The sequence below is a fragment of the Aspergillus candidus genome (assembly GCF_002847045.1).
Source record: "Aspergillus candidus strain CBS 102.13 unplaced genomic scaffold BDW47scaffold_9, whole genome shotgun sequence".
Taxonomy (NCBI): domain Eukaryota; kingdom Fungi; phylum Ascomycota; class Eurotiomycetes; order Eurotiales; family Aspergillaceae; genus Aspergillus; species Aspergillus candidus.
The window spans coordinates 291,128-306,382 of NW_020194014.1; the positions used below are offsets into that span (position 1 = coordinate 291,128).

Sequence of the window (15,255 nt, forward strand, 5' to 3'; positions counted from 1 at the left end):
TCCATCCGCTAATATCGCAGAGTGGACCGGTGGCGTGTAAGATAGGTAGTTAAATGCGATCCCCAACCAATAAACCCCCCCAACCTCTCCAAACGGGTCAGACATCCATCCCAAAGTGGTTAATCGGGTTGAACTTCCAAGGTTTGGACCGCAGTGACATCACCCCGCACTGACCTCGACCTTGAACCAAGACCAAGAGAGCAAAATGATAAGCAGACGCAGGTGTGAGTTGGACTGCAGAGGATCTTCCTGACAGCTGCAGTTTTTCTTCAATCCCCTCTTCTTGACCTCTTCGCATTCCCGTCTCTCCTCTCCATCCTTTTCTTCTCTACTCCTTCACCCCTCCTCCATACTTCATCGACTTCTCTCCCTTATCCCACCATGGTCTTAATTGACCGCCACGTCTACGAATCCGCCGAAGAAAAGCGCTTGAAAGAAGACAAGGAACGCACTCGCTACTGGAAACGATGGGGTCCCTACGTCGCAGAGAGGCAATGGGCCACCGGTGAGTTTTTTTCTCCCCAATCCCCTCCATTCTACAATCCAACATTCCAATTAGACGCTGACATGATATGACGATACCTGCAGTCCGTGAGGATTACTCGTAAGTCCACCGCTATCCCACTACAACCACTTACCCCTCCTTTGTCTGGACGACAATCAGTATTTTTTGCTGACTTTTTGCGCCGTGATAGTGAAAATGGAGACGCTTGGAGCTGTAAATTCCCCTCTCTTTTCTTTTTTCCCAATTGTGTTGCGAGCAAATTCATTCTATCTCCACCAAGAAGTTGGTTGAGATGGTTGGATGATTTCCCCACCTGTGCTGATCCCCGCTGGTCCAGACTTTTCCCACGACCATGCCCGCTCCCGAGCTTACCGCTGGGGCGAGGATGGTATCGCCGGTGTTTCCGATACTCATAATTTGCAGAATATTGCGTTTTCGTTTTGGAATGAGAAGGAGTATGTGTTTTTTTTTTTTTTTTTTGTCTTTTGGAAAAGGTGAAAACTGACATCTTCTAGTGACTTTCTCAAAGAACGCCTTTTCGGCCTCTCCAATCCTCAAGGCAATCATGGCGAAAGCGTCAAGGAAGCGCACTTCCACCTGGATAACACCCCGACGGTAATTGGTTCTCGTCCGCCAGTATCGCAAGGAGTCTAACAATATGACTCCAGCATTCGTACATGAAATACCTCTACAAGTACCCCCAGAAAAAGTTCCCCTACCAGAACCTCGTGGAGGAAAACGCCCGCCGCGGAAGAGAGGATCGTGAGTACAATATCCTCGACACGGGCGTCTTCGAGGACAACCGCTACTGGGATATCTTCATCGAGACCGCCAAGGAGGGCGACGACGAGGAGGAGCTCATTTTCCGCGTCATCGCCTACAATCGCGGCCCCGAGCCGGCGCCCCTCCACATCGTCCCTCAAGTCTGGTTCCGCAACACCTGGTCCTGGGGCCACGAGAACGATGCCCCGAGGCCTGTCCTTGAGCAAGTCGGTCCCATGGTCACCAAGTCCACCCACCACAAGCTCGGGGAGCGCTACGTCCGCTTCTCCCCGTCGCCCGCGTTCGCCGACAGCCAGGAAGACGTCTTGCCGCGCATGCTGTTCACCGAGAACGAGACGAACAATGAGCTGCTGTGGCAGACGGAGAACGACCAGGCGTACGTGAAGGACGCCTTCCACCGTCACATCGTCGACGAAGAGAAGGACGTGGTGAACCCCGCGCAGAAGGGCACCAAGTTCGCCGCCTGGTACGCCTTCGACGAAGGGGAGGGGATTCCCCCAGGCGAGTGCGCCGTCGTCCGGTTCCGACTATCGCGGAAGCGCGAGGAATTCGTAGACGAAGAAGCACTGGACGAGGTAGTCGAGGAGCGCCGGGCCGAAGCCGACGACTTCTACTACCACATCAGCCCGCTGCCCATGAGCGATGACCTGCGCAACATCCAGCGCCAGGCCTTCGCGGGCATGATGTGGTGCAAGCAGTTCTACCACTTCGTCTGGGACCAGTGGGCCAACGGCGACCCGGGCATGGTGCCGCCGCCGCCCGGTCGGAAGCACGTCCGCAATCAACAGTGGAAGCACCTGTACATGGACGACATCCTGTCCATGCCCGACTCGTGGGAGTATCCCTTCTTCGCCGCGTGGGACACCGCCTTTCACTGCATCCCGCTGGCCATGATCGACCCCGAGTTCGCGAAGCGGCAGCTCGATCTGCTGACGCGCGAGTGGTACATGCACCCCAACGGCCAGCTGGCTGCCTACGAGTGGAACTTTGGCGATGTCAACCCTCCCGTGCACGCGTGGGCCGTGTTCCGCACGTTCAAGATCGAGCGGAAGATGTACGGACGGCAGGATCTGGATTTCCTGGAGCGCGTCTTCCAGAAGCTGCTGCTGAACTTTACCTGGTGGGTTAACCGGAAGGACTCGGGGGGTAAGAATGTCTTCGAGGGTGGCTTTTTGGGTCTCGACAATATCGGGCTCTTCAACCGATCTGAGCCGCTGCCCACGGGGGGAGTTCTGGAGCAGGCGGATAGTACGGGCTGGATGGCGTTCTACTGCCTGTGTATGCTGAACATTGCGCTCGAGCTGGCGAAGCACCGTCGCATTTACGAAGATAGTATGTTGCTTGTTTGTTGCAGAAATGAAAAGAAAGGGAACATGCTAATGATGGGTCAGTTGCGTCGAAATTCTTCGAGCATTTCATCCTCATCAGCGACGCCATGACGTTCCGATCCGGCGGGCAGGAATCATCGCTCTGGAACGAAGAAGACGGGTATGCATTGCTTCTCTTGACACTGCAGGTCCAATCATACTAAAGATACTAGATTCTACTACGACGCAATCTCCTACGGCGAGCCCTGGACGCAACAACTCCCCGTCCGCTCCCTAGTCGGCCTAATCCCCCTCTACGCAGTCCTCACCCTAGAACCCGAACTCATCAACCAATTCCCCTCCTTCAAGCGGCGCATGGACTGGTTCATCGAGAACCGCGCGGATGTCGCAGAGCGCAACATCGCGAGCATGAAGCGCCGCGGCAAAGACGACCGTCTGCTGCTCTCGCTAGTCAGCAAAGACCGACTGGAACTGATCCTCAAGCGGATGCTCGACGAGACGGAGTTCCTGTCCAAGCACGGCATCCGCTCCATGTCCAAGTACCACAGCGAGCATCCCTACTCGATGGCTGTCAACGGGCAGGAGTTCCGCGTTAGCTACGTCGCTGGCGAGTCGGATAGTGCTCTATTCGGGGGGAACAGTAACTGGCGCGGGCCGGTCTGGCTCTGCGTTAACTTCTTGCTGGTTGAGTCCCTCCTTCGCTTTTACATGTTCTATGGGGATTCGTTCCAGGTTGAGTGTCCTACGGGATCTGGGGAATACATGCATCTGGGACATGTGGCCGAAGAGCTCCAGCACCGTCTGCAACATCTGTTTGCGCGTAACGACCACGGCCGCCGTGCTGTCCATGACAATAACGACCTGCTTGACTTTGATGAGCATTGGAAGGACTACATGTGGTTCCACGAGTACTTTGACGGCGACACCGGACGGGGTCTGGGTGCGTCTCACCAGTGTGGCTGGACGGGCCTGATCGCCAAAGTTATTCACGATACGGGGTATGTTTCCTCCCTCCCTCCATCTATCTCTCCCTACCCTCTCTCTACACATAAATCATATGCTAAACGAAAAACAGAATAAACTGCCGCCTCCCCCAAACCCCCCGCTCCCCCTTCGCAGCAGCCTCCCACTACTTCGACGACGTCTTCGCCCGCTCCTCCTCCGCCCATCCCAACCCACACACCCACCACCGCACAAGCAGCCGCCCCCACATCCGCCGCTCCTCCACCAGCCGCTCCATCGGCAATCGCAGCGACTTCGAGTCTGCCTTTGGGGGCGGTAGCGCCACTCCCGGCGCGGCCGACTCCGCCGTGAAGGATGAGGCTCGGCCGACTACTCCGGGCGGATCGCTCATCGCTGATGATCATGTGTCGCAGTATGTGGAGAGTCAGCTGGAGAAGGTGAGACGGAGGAAGTCGATGGGGGCTTATGAGGATGAGTTCGAGACGCAGGTTGATGGGACTGATGATGGGGATCCTAATGGTGGTTCTAATGGGGGTGGAGATGGAAAGGGGGATGATGGTGCTGGGCGTGGGCGTGGGCGTGGCAGGGTTTGATATACTTGACCATATAGTTGGTTGTGTGTTTTGAGGTAGAGTTATTGCAATTATGCGTGCATATATACATATATCATTGGCTTACATATATAGTATAGTAGAATCTGTTGTTAGCTTTGGACTGTCTATATCTGTCTCTCTCTGCGTAGTCATATTTAGTACTGACCTAGTACTAACGAGAATGAGGTGCGTTTTGTTTGACCTCTGGTGTTCGAGTTTAGGTCGAACACCAGTTGGCGAGTGCTAGGGTCTCGGTATTCGAGAGTGGAGTGGGTGGATGGATGGACTAATATAATTGATGACGATGATGATGGCTGAGACGGAGATGGATATTTATCGATTGGTATACGACAGAGTAGTTTACTTACTACATGATGGTTTGTTTAGTATATATTAAGGATATTTGGTATATGCCTTTTGTCGCCATGTTTGATTCATTGATACTGCTATTCCTTGCTAGGTTGAATGTACTTCTGGTAGATGTATACTGTGTCTCTCTATCGATATCACGAGGTACTGCTACTCTCCTACAGACAAGCTCAACAGCTCAGAAGAACCCCATCAAAACAACCCCACTCAAAAACCAACGAAGAAGATAATATAGTTGATTGGTTATATGATACTAGACAAGGTGCACCGCATAATCTAGAGGATAGATAGATAGGGTAACAGGGACACAGGTTTTAAAAAGACGAGAGATAATTTACAAAGCGTCGGTGAGGGCCTTGTTCAGCTTGGCGATCTTGGACGACACGCTGAGGTCGATGGTGCGGTCGCCGATTTCGACAACGAGGCCGCCGACGAGGTCGGGGTTGACCTTTACTTAGTTAGTATTGGGAATATATGTATGGTGAAAGGGGAGATGGAATACCTTGGAGACAACCTTGAGCTTCTTGCCCTGGCTGTACTCGGACTTGGCAACGGCCTTCTCGAGGCGGTTGATGGTCTTGGTGTCGAGTTCCTATTATTATCGTTAGTTTCTTGAATGGTTTTCTCTTCCAAGCGAGTATATCTTGTCTTTTGTTCTTTCTTTTGAACTGTTAAAGGAGTAAAGAAATACCTGAGCACTGGTGATGTTCAGCTCAACCTCACCACGGTGAGCACCCATCAGAGTGTTGAACTTCTCGCACACACCCTCAAGCGCACCCAGACGGTTGTTCTCGGCCAGCGTAGTCAGGAAGTTCTTCACAACCTCGCCCTTGTCGCCGGTCAGTCGGAGCAGCTCCTGCACGATCTGCTGCTTGTCGGAGACGGTCAGGGTCGGGGCCGAGATGATGCCCGTCAGCTTGCGGTCGGCCTGGAGGGTGTCACCCAGGCTGGCGAGGGAGCGAGCGGTCTGGTCCAGGGCGGAGGCCTTGGAGGCGGCGGTGTACTATGATGCCATGGTTAGTTTGGTCTGATTGATATTCTTCGATCGGCTGCGTTGGGATTGGTTGTGGATATTGATGGGTGGTGATGTTTGTCGGGTCAATGGAGAAGCGAAGCGGGTGTCCCGTTTCGTTCTGCAACATCCAATTCCACCACTTGTTCCCCCCGCATCTATTCAACCATTGAGGGATAGGAAACCAACCAGAGCAGTGGCATAGGTGCCGTCAACGCCGTACAGGGCAACAGGGGGCTTGACCTCCTGGGTCGCGGTGGCATAGGTCCTCAGGCCGTTCATGACGGCAGTGCGAGGCATGGCGAACTGCTGGGCCGTGGCACGCAGGCCGGCGCGGGCGACGCTAGCGGGGAGCATGGTGAAGATTGACCGGTGGGTGGTGGAGAGGGGAGGGAGGGGACGAGTAGCTGTCGAGAAGACGAGGTTTTGTATGAGGTGGTTCTGCGGAGGGGGAGACGAAGTTGGAGTTGCCGATTCCAACTTCTCCCGGCGTCACGTGAGTTCCCGCTCGCGCCGAATTTTCGACTATAGCCTGAGGCAGCGATATTTGTACTAGTGTCATCGCTTTGTGCAAATCTTGGTCTTTCGTTTCGTGCAATCTTGTTTATTCTTGCCTACGTTCGTGACGACTAACGCTAAAAATCATAATAATACCTAGTTATGTGATGTCCGTTCCACATGATGCTCCAACACCGAACGCCGATTCTTCCTGTCCGCTTAATCACTCCGGATCATACTGTCCACCAGATCTCCCAGCGGCCCATAATAGTCCTTCCCAGTCGCCAGCCGGTGCTCGTCGATGAACAGGATGTAATGCTTGAAGCTGGTGTTGAGGTGCGGCTCCAGGCCTAGATGCACCACCACGGGGTAGTGGTGGCAGTAGATGTGTGCGTACACGCGGTACAGGCGCTTGAAGATCTGGCGAACGAGGGAGGAGAAACTTTTGGGAAAAGGGACGCCTATTCAGTCTTAGCCTCGCGGTCCATCTCGGCATATGGGAAAAAGAAGAGGAACCTACCCAGCCGGCTGGGGAACATCTGCTCATTGTCGACATTGCTCTGCACCCAACTCATCAGATGCTCGATATACTCCGGAGCAGACATCTTGGTCGGGCGCTTGTAATTCTCCGAGTCCTGCCACAGATACTCGAACCTATTCCATTATAAGCGATGTGACCCCCTACTGGATTAGATAACGGCGTGCATACTCATCGGTCGCTTTCATCTCGGGGCATGATTGCGGCGAGCAAAACTCGGTGATGGATCCGTAGAGCAGGTTAATCTGGTTGTAGAAGTCGACCACTGCCTCCAATTAGCCCCCACGTCCACCCAACGGTAGGTATCATGAGAAGCGAGCCTCACCATTCACCGCGAGCCATTCGTTCAAATCTTCCCCCTCGGGCAGCTTGACGGCCTTGCGCAAGCTCCCGCTACCCAGCGTCGCCTCGGCAAACTGTCTCAGCTGGTAGCTGCTAGTTCCTTTGGCGGCCGAACGCGGCTTAAAGGGCGCTCGCGTGCGCGCATTACTAGGAATTGTCAGTACAGAGTTGAGGTGGACGGTTCCCTCCATCGGTCATAGGTATAGGTGCAGTGGGTTCAGCGGGAGGGCACGCAAAGAGTCGATCATAGGGAGGTAGGGAGTGTGAACCCAGTACTATTCGGTCAGGGTATTTGTGGAGATGGGAGGAATGTGCGAGTGCTGATGATGATGATGATGATGATGATGATGATTACGACGATGGCGGGGCAGAAGCAGAGAATAGTTCCCAGCGATCATGGGCACTGACATGGTAGTGATCAACGAAGCCATTATTCCACTCGTCTCGTCCTCGGTTCAGTTCCTCAAAGCTCCAGATAGTATCGTCACGTCACGCAAGCGGGCGGTTGGATCGACGGTGCAGCCTTTAGTGGTGGACGGTCGGAATGCGCCTACATTCAGAGGAGCCCCTCGGTTAGAGATGCGGAACGCGTAAGCAGGAAATTCGATAAACTCACCAGGTTTCAGCGAGGGGAGGATAAAGGCAGGTGGATGTCGAGAGGAGGATAGTGGGAAGACAGGAAGACACTGTCATGCGATCGCATCGGGAGATGGAACTCGAAGTATCGCTCTGCTCGATGATGGAGCCTAAGGACTCCACTGCCCGATCCCTGGATGCCCCGGGCATCTCCCGTCGTTGCCCCGACGACTCAAGTAATCCATATCACTTACTCCTCCGTACGCACACGATGTAACGAACAGTAACTATTTTATACATGCAAGGGTTGTGTTTTGATTAACCATCTTTTCCCCGGCATCTCTGCAATAAAAAGAAGAGAAGTAACTCCACGTCTCTGCGTGACAGGTTTATATGATTACGTCCTATATAGAATACCCTTCACTCTCCTCAGGCGTTTGCTCTCGCACTGTCTCCCCGTAGACCGTGATCGGGATTGCAATCTCGAAAGACTCACATCCCAGGCTCTCGATCGCCGTTCTAATCACGCCGCGGTCGTCCTCCGTCGCAGTCTCAAGTAGACCTGCTCCCGATGGCGGATTGTGCTGCGCGGTGTTGGTCACGAACTCGAATCGCAGCTCCCACTCGTGATTGACACCAGTCGTCAGGATTGTCGGCGTGGCCGCCATGGGAACTGCCGGACTGAACACCACCCGCGAGGCAAACAGGGTGTTCTCGAAAAAGGTGGCGTGTACGCGTCGCGTCGCCCGTCGGATGCTCGCGTTGGACCGCACCGCCAACTCGGGGGCCACTCGCTCCGACGTTTCGAGCGACGCCCGCAGCGCATAGCATGGCAGCGCGGCGTCCGCAAAGTCGATCGTCGCGATGATCGTCTCCCCTAGTCGGTGCGACGGCCGATTGAGTACCACCACGGCGATCCGGCGTCCGTTGCGCGCGATCTCGAACCGGTTCGGGCTACGGGAAGAGGCCAATGCTTGGTTGCTCCGCAGAACAGCCAGGTCAATGGCATCCTTGCAGGTCAGCGGCCCAGGGGTTGACACGTCGTGACTGAGCCGCTTATCCGCCAGGCTATCGGGTGGTCGAAGCAGCGTACTGCGGGACCGCTGCTCCAGAATCTCGTCCACATAGGACAAGAACTCCGGTGCCGAGGCCCATGTGGCCCCGCTGATGCTTTTCATTTTGACAGGAGGGGGCATGCTAGAGTTGACTTTTTGCACCCTTGCTTCGTCGCGGAGAAGGACGTAGGGTTGCATCAGGTCATGTCCAAGGATCGTTCCTTGGCCTAGAATAGGTTAACTATGTGCAGACACTTCCAGTTGGGAGCACTTACTATTGACACCGCTAAAGACACGGAACGGGATACTGATGCGATTCATCCGCTGGGTTTCATTCGGAGCACTTGGGCGTTGCGTGCCGATTACGAGGTTGTAGGCAATCTTGATCGCCTTGCCCCTGTGACTGGCTGGCAGGCCGCTGGGCAGTGTAAAAGAGAACGAGTAGGACTGCTCTTCACCGGGTGCCAGCCGTAGGTCGACAAACAATAACGATTGTGATGTGGATAGTAAAGGAATCGATCGGGAGGAGCTCACCCCCCGCATCTCCCGTAGCCCGTCCAGTTCATTGTTCTGGAGGAGTCCGCTCAGAGACTCCTCGATACTGTTCCACTTCAGAGCACCCCAGAAACCGCCTTTGCGACCTCTATCGCCGCTGGGTGTCGCTCGCCCGTTGGGACCGCCGGCCATCCCCCCTTGGCCCCCAACGACCCCTTTCCGCTTCACTTCTTCAAACATAGATTGGTTGATCAACGATCCGTCGACGGTGAACGATGCGCTGATTTGCGCATAGCCCATCAGGAGTGTCTGGGCATGAGGATGTGAGCCCACCGGGTCCACACTGGACATGTGCCGTGCGTGCCGCATCCGCACCGGCGATGGTCGCGGCGGGCCCATCAAGTAGTTCGTGTATTCTGATTGAAACGTCTCGGAGGATTTGTCGCTGGGGGCATAAAACTCCCCACTGCTCCGATGACTCCCACTCACGCTCGATGTCGACGCGATCTTGGTCATTCCAGGAGCGAGGGCAAACCCATCACTCCCTCGCGATCTCGTTGTGATCGCACTACCTTCCGCCGATAGAGAAGAGGGAGACGTTCCCGGGCGACCGTTGCTGGTGTCTGAAGGTGGAGCGGCGGGAAACTTGAAGTCGATCGGAGGCAATTGAGGCCGGCGCGCAGGCATCCGTTGGGGTTCGATCGTTCTGCCGGGACTGAGGCGTCCCTGTGCTGGGAGACCTGGTCGCGTCAATCCCTCCACGTCGACCCTCAGTTTTCCAGGCGACGGGGTTAGGGGCGACACGGATGGCAAACCACGGCCAGGGCTGTATCCATCTGGGAGAAAAGTCACTCGTTAGACTCGGTCCGACTGAAGGGACATGTACGTCACTGTATACCTCTGTTGGAACTGTCCTCGTAGCCTTCATATCGCCTCGGTACTACCTGCATGCTGGCAGAGCGCCCATGCCCCCTGGCCGGTACCATGGGGCGGCCATATTGCGACGAAGTCCTCGGAGTCTTGTCTCCACCCTCACTGTCAATGGACAGGATCGAGATGGACCGTTTGTGCTTATGCCCGAACGGAGGGCCGTTGCGCGGCGACGACGGAGGTGGGAAGCTATGGGAGCCGATCAACGGGGAGCTAACGGACGATGAGATGCGATGGGACGGGCTCTTCTTCGGAATGGACGGGTAGGAACGGCGGCTAGAGCTGGAGCTGAAGAAGATGCTGGAGGGGGATTTGAGTGAGAATCGCGACTCGGAGTGGGGACTAATATCCCTCGTTCGCGATTGATTTCGTTGTTGAGGGCTGTGGGCAGCACGAGTGGAATCGACGCTCTCCGCGACGTTCTTAAAGGTGATGGTGCATTCCACGTCTTCTCCGGCAAAGATAGTCTGATCTTTCCATTTCACGAAGACCTGGATGTCCGGTGGCATGACGAGTGTCGCAATCTCACCATATGGGCGGGGGACAAATAAGTATTAAGAAATCCGGGGTAAGAGAGGGGGGAGTTGAGGGGGTTGTTTGTGGGGGGGACCAGCCACCACCTGGGGGGGGGGAGAGAAATGGAGGGAGTCGGAGTGGTGAAAGGATGGATAAGCGCGGGGAGAGAAATGGGGAGGATGACGCGAGGGGAATTGATCGCCAACTAAGACATAGCCATCATCTCACGCAAACCATTCGACAGTCGATACCGGGTGGAATTGATCAAGGGGCCGACTTGGATATGAATAAGAGTATGAGATATGAGGATGCGATGGTAGTAATTAATAGGTGTTCTGTCGGTGGAGACTGTCGCTGGGTTGGAGAGGTCAAGCTAGCGCGGTTAGGATCAGGCCGGGAGAGACCCACGCACAGATGACAGGATCAGTCGTAGCTATAGTCGGTTCACAGTTAGAATACTCCGGGTTCCAAGTCAATGCCTCAGTGGATTCCAGATTCTAGTCAGTCCATTATCCGAAAAGCTCGGTGCTCAAATGGAATATCACATGGGATCCCATGACTAGACTATGCTTTTTCATAAGACTTAGTCAGCTCTCCTATACAGATATTTTGCTAGTCGCATTAATTGTTATATTGTTTTTTTATGTAGACTTTGGTGTATAACTTCGTATAAAATTCTCCAAGCCTCTATCTGAACCGGTATACAGGTCTCTATGTCAAATGGGCGCGCAGTTAAGCACTTTTGTTGATGTTCACCGGCCTAGCTATCCGTCGGAAATATATAAAGAGGCGATCGACCCTCTCTTACGGTCCTACCGTAAAATCATTTCAATCCTTTCCAGCCCTTATTAATGTAATAGCCATGGTAATCTAAGGCTATCGCCGTCCCTGATATCTAGCATCAGCAATAATCCTTGATTTGCCAAAGTATGAACTTCTAGACTGACTGATTGTCAAGCTAGTCATTGTGCCTCATTCGTGTCCTACGTTGTCTTCGTTTCTGAGATAATATCTGCCAACGATCCCATTGGAGCATTCGATTATAGTAGAAAAGCCATGGGTAAGAAAAAACAAGGGAGAAAGTGAAAGCAGAGCAGACAGTTCTGACAATTCTGAGTTTACAGATAAGAGCTGCTGGGGTCATCGATACCCTCGAGGCACAGAAGACTTGCAAGATCAATGTCAAATATGGAGTCCTACTCGAAAGTTAGAAAATGACAACGTAATTTTTATAAATATACCGTCGGAAGCGGAAGCATACCGTTGGTTGGAAACCAAATTGAGTGGAGGTCGGATCAGACAAACCAGGGATAGTTGGAGTGGCCGTGCCGATTGGCACATCTGCAATCGGAGTCTGGGGCATCCCAGCCATCATTGACTGCAACATGACATAGCATTCTTGTAGACCATGGGTTACGGTCTCGTAGACAACTCGCTTCACACATTGATTTGACTGCATGGCCCGAATTTGAGCTAGGATCGCCGCGAGGAAATTATATCGCTTCAAGTTGGGACTACCTAATGAGATGATCTGCAAGAGCTGGGCAAGAATATGCTCAAGTATCTGAACTACAGGAGCACGAGCGGCCTTAGCAAGCTCATTCCCGAGACCAACAAACAGCGATTGCGCGGAAGATTCCTCTTCTAGTTGGGTGACAAGCTCAAGACCAAGGGCGGAGACAATGTCTAGTGCTAGAGGACCCTTGAAACTGCCTGCGCCGACAAGGGTCAGTTTTGAAAAATCATCTAATGCGCTAGATGGGAGGTGCAAGTCATTAGCGTAGAATGCAATGGCCATCGCAGACTCGAGAGAGGCCTTGCGAGAGTAGTAGAACCGAGGGTCTTTTCGAGCTTGCACCGTGAATGGTGCATGAAGAGCCACTATATACCTGTGTAACTCTATATCAAGGAACTTTTTGTGGAAGTCGGTGAGCCCGAGCCCTTGGCTCGTCTTTGAAGCTTCAAATTTCTGGGCAGCACTGCTCAATTTGCGACAGGCGAGTCTCATGTCCGCTGTGAACTGCAAAGCTTGTTGATATGACTTCCTACCGGGACTGGCCACGAATTGAACAATTCCCATGCGAGGTTTGACCGATTCATGGAACAATAATAAAACAGAGGTATCTGTCCACTCGTTACTCGGCTTTGAAGGTGAAGCAATGAGGGGTTTATCAGGGCCGATATCTTGATCATTGATGTTCAATGGTGGCCTCGCGTCAAATCCCAACGGTAGGTTGCAAGGTAACCCTGACTCCAAAGATGACTGAAGGGCCAGTTCAAGGATTGTAGCCCACAAGCGAACACGCATCTCGGATTCAAAGGCAGATAAAGTTGGAAAATTTGAAGGGTCAATGTGAAGCCCTAATCTCATTGCCATCTCTATCAGTGAATTCGTAGAAAGCACATGTGATGTCCCCAAGTCACTGATTTTGCGCGCTGTTAGTAACAGGCAAAATACTTGTAGCCCATCTAGACTGGCTGCTGTCTTTTCGGATGGCCCCGTAAGCCACCATTGAGCTGCATACACCCATTTCTGCTTCAGATGCGTGCACTTGTCGTTGATCCCACCGGTGGAATCTGGATAGAAGGCAGTCCCGATAGCGAGTACCAGTACCAGCTTCATTAAAAATGACACAGGGGAGAGCTTGGGTTCTGTCCAGAATTGTTTGTAGCTTTTCCAGAAAGACGGAATATGTAGCACACGATACATTAGACCAATAGTCCGAAGATAGCATTGAACCAACTCGTCGCAGACGGGCTTTGGCGGAATAGTGCTAGAAAGATTAGGGACGGGCTCATCGAGTGGCACAGACTGGTGAAACTTGATGGACGTCCGAAGGGCCCGACAATCCTTGACCACGTTTGTCAGATCCGTCTTCAGGTCTTTGAATTCAGCCTCTGATTCTTTACCAATGAAGGATTCAGCAACTTGGAACTGTCATGCAGTTAGCCTCTGCACTAGAGCCAGGTCAACGAGCGGGCGCCATACTTTGTCTACCTTATGAATCCAATGGGTAGGACCCAAAAATTTTGTTTTACTGGCTGACGCATGAAGACGTGGCGGAATATTTGAAGTTGATAAATCACTTGTTGGGTGAGTATGTGCAAGCTGTGGCGCCGCGGCAAGCTGCTGTTCGATGTTCTGTGTTCTCTCAGTCAGATCATGCAATGCCTTTTCCAGCCTTTGATTATCCCGGGGCAAGCTGGTGTTCTCTGTTAAGGTTGCTAATCGATCTTCAAGTGACTGTATTCGACGCTGAATTTCCCCCGACGACGACTCAACGCCAGATTGAAGGTCGGTGTCTCCATGCTCTGTCGGGGTCATACGGTTCGATGCTCTTCGCTCGAAGGCCCCGGTAACTAATGTCTGGCGATGTGTCGTGTCCGGAGTAGCGATGATTCCTATTCCCGATGAACTTGGAGATTGGCTTCTATCACGATAGGAACAGTGAAGAGAAGATCGTGCACGTGTGCAAGGGCCACATGGAATGTTGCGGTCGCAGCGCACCTTTCGATGACGGCACTGCTCGCAGGACTGGGCTGGGCGTCTGCGCTTCCGGGGACCTCCCTCGCCGGCCATGGCGAGTCCTGTGCAGACAAACTTTCAGGGTACGGAGTAGTCAGAGAGCCGACAGCTCAGGGCCGGAACTTTGAATAGCACTGTTGCCGGCAGTGTAAGGCGTTTTGGCCCGAGGTCCTGATTAGGACGAGGGCACAATTCCAGTATACTTCCAGGATGGTCAACAGCTTCCTGCGATGGGTTCAATTTGGAGAAGCACTGAGCAGGAGTGTTTCCACGTTGGCTGTCTACAGCCGGGTCTACACCCTGATACCAATGGAGCTGCTGTGGGTGTCGTACAATAGACCAGAAGATGCTGACAATACGAGCCTTGGCTGATCTGTCAGACCGGAAAATTGTAATATTGTTGGATATACCTGGAGGGTTGTGTCCTCGGCGTATGGGATGCTCTCGGATATAAAAACGTTGTTAATGTGAGGTCGAACTCCTGATCGAGAAATATCGGCGTTAAGTTCGGTGATGATACCCGAAATCTCGGGCTTAAGCCCGGTCGACCTTCCTTCTCGAACTATAAATAGCAGTGATATCTTTCTCCTCATGTTGCTTATTATCACGACTCGCAGTTCTTGTTTTCTGGAAATAAATCTACGAGATTCACAAATTGCAAAAGGCCAAATGAATTCCCCCTATCGGGCCTACAGTCCCTATTGTGGTGGTCATGGTTATCACCATCGCCATAGTTCTTTCCGCCGTCTCGGTCCGCGCGCTCGCGTTGGGGGTTTGGTGAAAGTAGCCCTTGTGGGGACATGTACTTACTTCATCTGCAAAAAGGTTATTTTGTAAGTCGGTATCTTATGCTTCGTGTGTTTAGATGACGGTCTTTGTGAGGTGATTTTGACTGATATTGTTTTATCAAAGTGCCGGTGCCCGAAGCGATGGTCAATCCCCATAACTCGCTATTAAGCACGATTATGCCCAAAAATTTGCAGCAAATAAATTACCAAACTGCCAGGATGAAGGTGTCTGATAGTTTGGTAGCAGGCTTTGTTTTCTTCAAATCGTGTAATACGTATCTCAGTTTAAAAGAGCTTCAATGATATCCTTTCAGCACTCTGTAGAACATGAATCTCTATAATGTACTCCATCGAAACTTGCTGGCAATAATGAAGTAAAGTTACTATCCTCTTCTGCATAAACTTGATTTGATAGAAGTAGTTCCTGTCAAGTCTGGA

The 15,255-nt window shown here is 52.7% G+C and overlaps 6 protein-coding genes across 6 annotated transcripts; 2 read left to right on the plus strand and 4 right to left on the minus strand.

Moving 5' to 3' along the window:
• Positions 1-614: 614 nt before the first annotated feature.
• BDW47DRAFT_93559 (uncharacterized protein) lies at positions 615-4,251 on the plus strand. The gene is made up of 6 exons (XM_024820254.1): positions 615-960; positions 1,021-1,120; positions 1,174-2,620; positions 2,680-2,776; positions 2,829-3,614; positions 3,692-4,251. Exons 1-6 carry the CDS (start codon positions 806-808, stop codon positions 4,170-4,172), a joined length of 3,066 nt encoding a protein of 1,021 aa, XP_024674256.1. The 5' UTR covers positions 615-805; the 3' UTR covers positions 4,173-4,251.
• A 519-nt stretch (positions 4,252-4,770) lies between these two features.
• BDW47DRAFT_101652 (F1F0 ATP synthase subunit 5) lies at positions 4,771-5,971 on the minus strand. Its single transcript, XM_024811698.1, has 4 exons — positions 5,743-5,971; positions 5,233-5,544; positions 5,044-5,133; positions 4,771-4,989 (listed from the first exon to the last, which is right to left on the minus strand). The coding sequence occupies exons 1-4, from the start codon at positions 5,908-5,910 to the stop codon at positions 4,876-4,878; spliced, it is 684 nt and encodes a 227-aa protein (XP_024674257.1). The 5' UTR covers positions 5,911-5,971; the 3' UTR covers positions 4,771-4,875.
• A 159-nt stretch (positions 5,972-6,130) lies between these two features.
• On the minus strand, positions 6,131-7,224 carry BDW47DRAFT_93579 (Mob1/phocein family protein). The gene is made up of 4 exons (XM_024820255.1): positions 6,915-7,224; positions 6,761-6,854; positions 6,572-6,705; positions 6,131-6,512 (listed from the first exon to the last, which is right to left on the minus strand). The coding sequence occupies exons 1-4, from the start codon at positions 7,120-7,122 to the stop codon at positions 6,271-6,273; spliced, it is 678 nt and encodes a 225-aa protein (XP_024674258.1). The 5' UTR covers positions 7,123-7,224; the 3' UTR covers positions 6,131-6,270.
• Positions 7,225-7,911: 687 nt separating this feature from the next.
• BDW47DRAFT_116039 (putative intracellular protein transport protein (Sat1)) lies at positions 7,912-10,496 on the minus strand (the record flags this gene model as incomplete). The annotated part of the gene is made up of 3 exons (XM_024814876.1): positions 7,912-8,789; positions 8,838-9,893; positions 9,956-10,496. The coding sequence occupies 3 exons, from the start codon at positions 10,494-10,496 to the stop codon at positions 7,912-7,914; spliced, it is 2,475 nt and encodes an 824-aa protein (XP_024674259.1).
• Positions 10,497-11,621: 1,125 nt separating this feature from the next.
• Positions 11,622-14,083, minus strand: BDW47DRAFT_135077 (C6 zinc finger domain protein; the record flags this gene model as incomplete). Its single annotated transcript, XM_024818239.1, has 6 exons — positions 11,622-11,699; positions 11,765-11,881; positions 11,921-13,175; positions 13,212-13,261; positions 13,295-13,401; positions 13,543-14,083. 6 exons carry the CDS (start codon positions 14,081-14,083, stop codon positions 11,622-11,624), a joined length of 2,148 nt encoding a protein of 715 aa, XP_024674260.1.
• A 577-nt stretch (positions 14,084-14,660) lies between these two features.
• Positions 14,661-15,076, plus strand: BDW47DRAFT_93598 (uncharacterized protein). The gene is made up of 2 exons (XM_024820256.1): positions 14,661-14,862; positions 14,942-15,076. The coding sequence occupies exons 1-2, from the start codon at positions 14,699-14,701 to the stop codon at positions 14,973-14,975; spliced, it is 198 nt and encodes a 65-aa protein (XP_024674261.1). The 5' UTR covers positions 14,661-14,698; the 3' UTR covers positions 14,976-15,076.
• Positions 15,077-15,255: the final 179 nt, after the last annotated feature.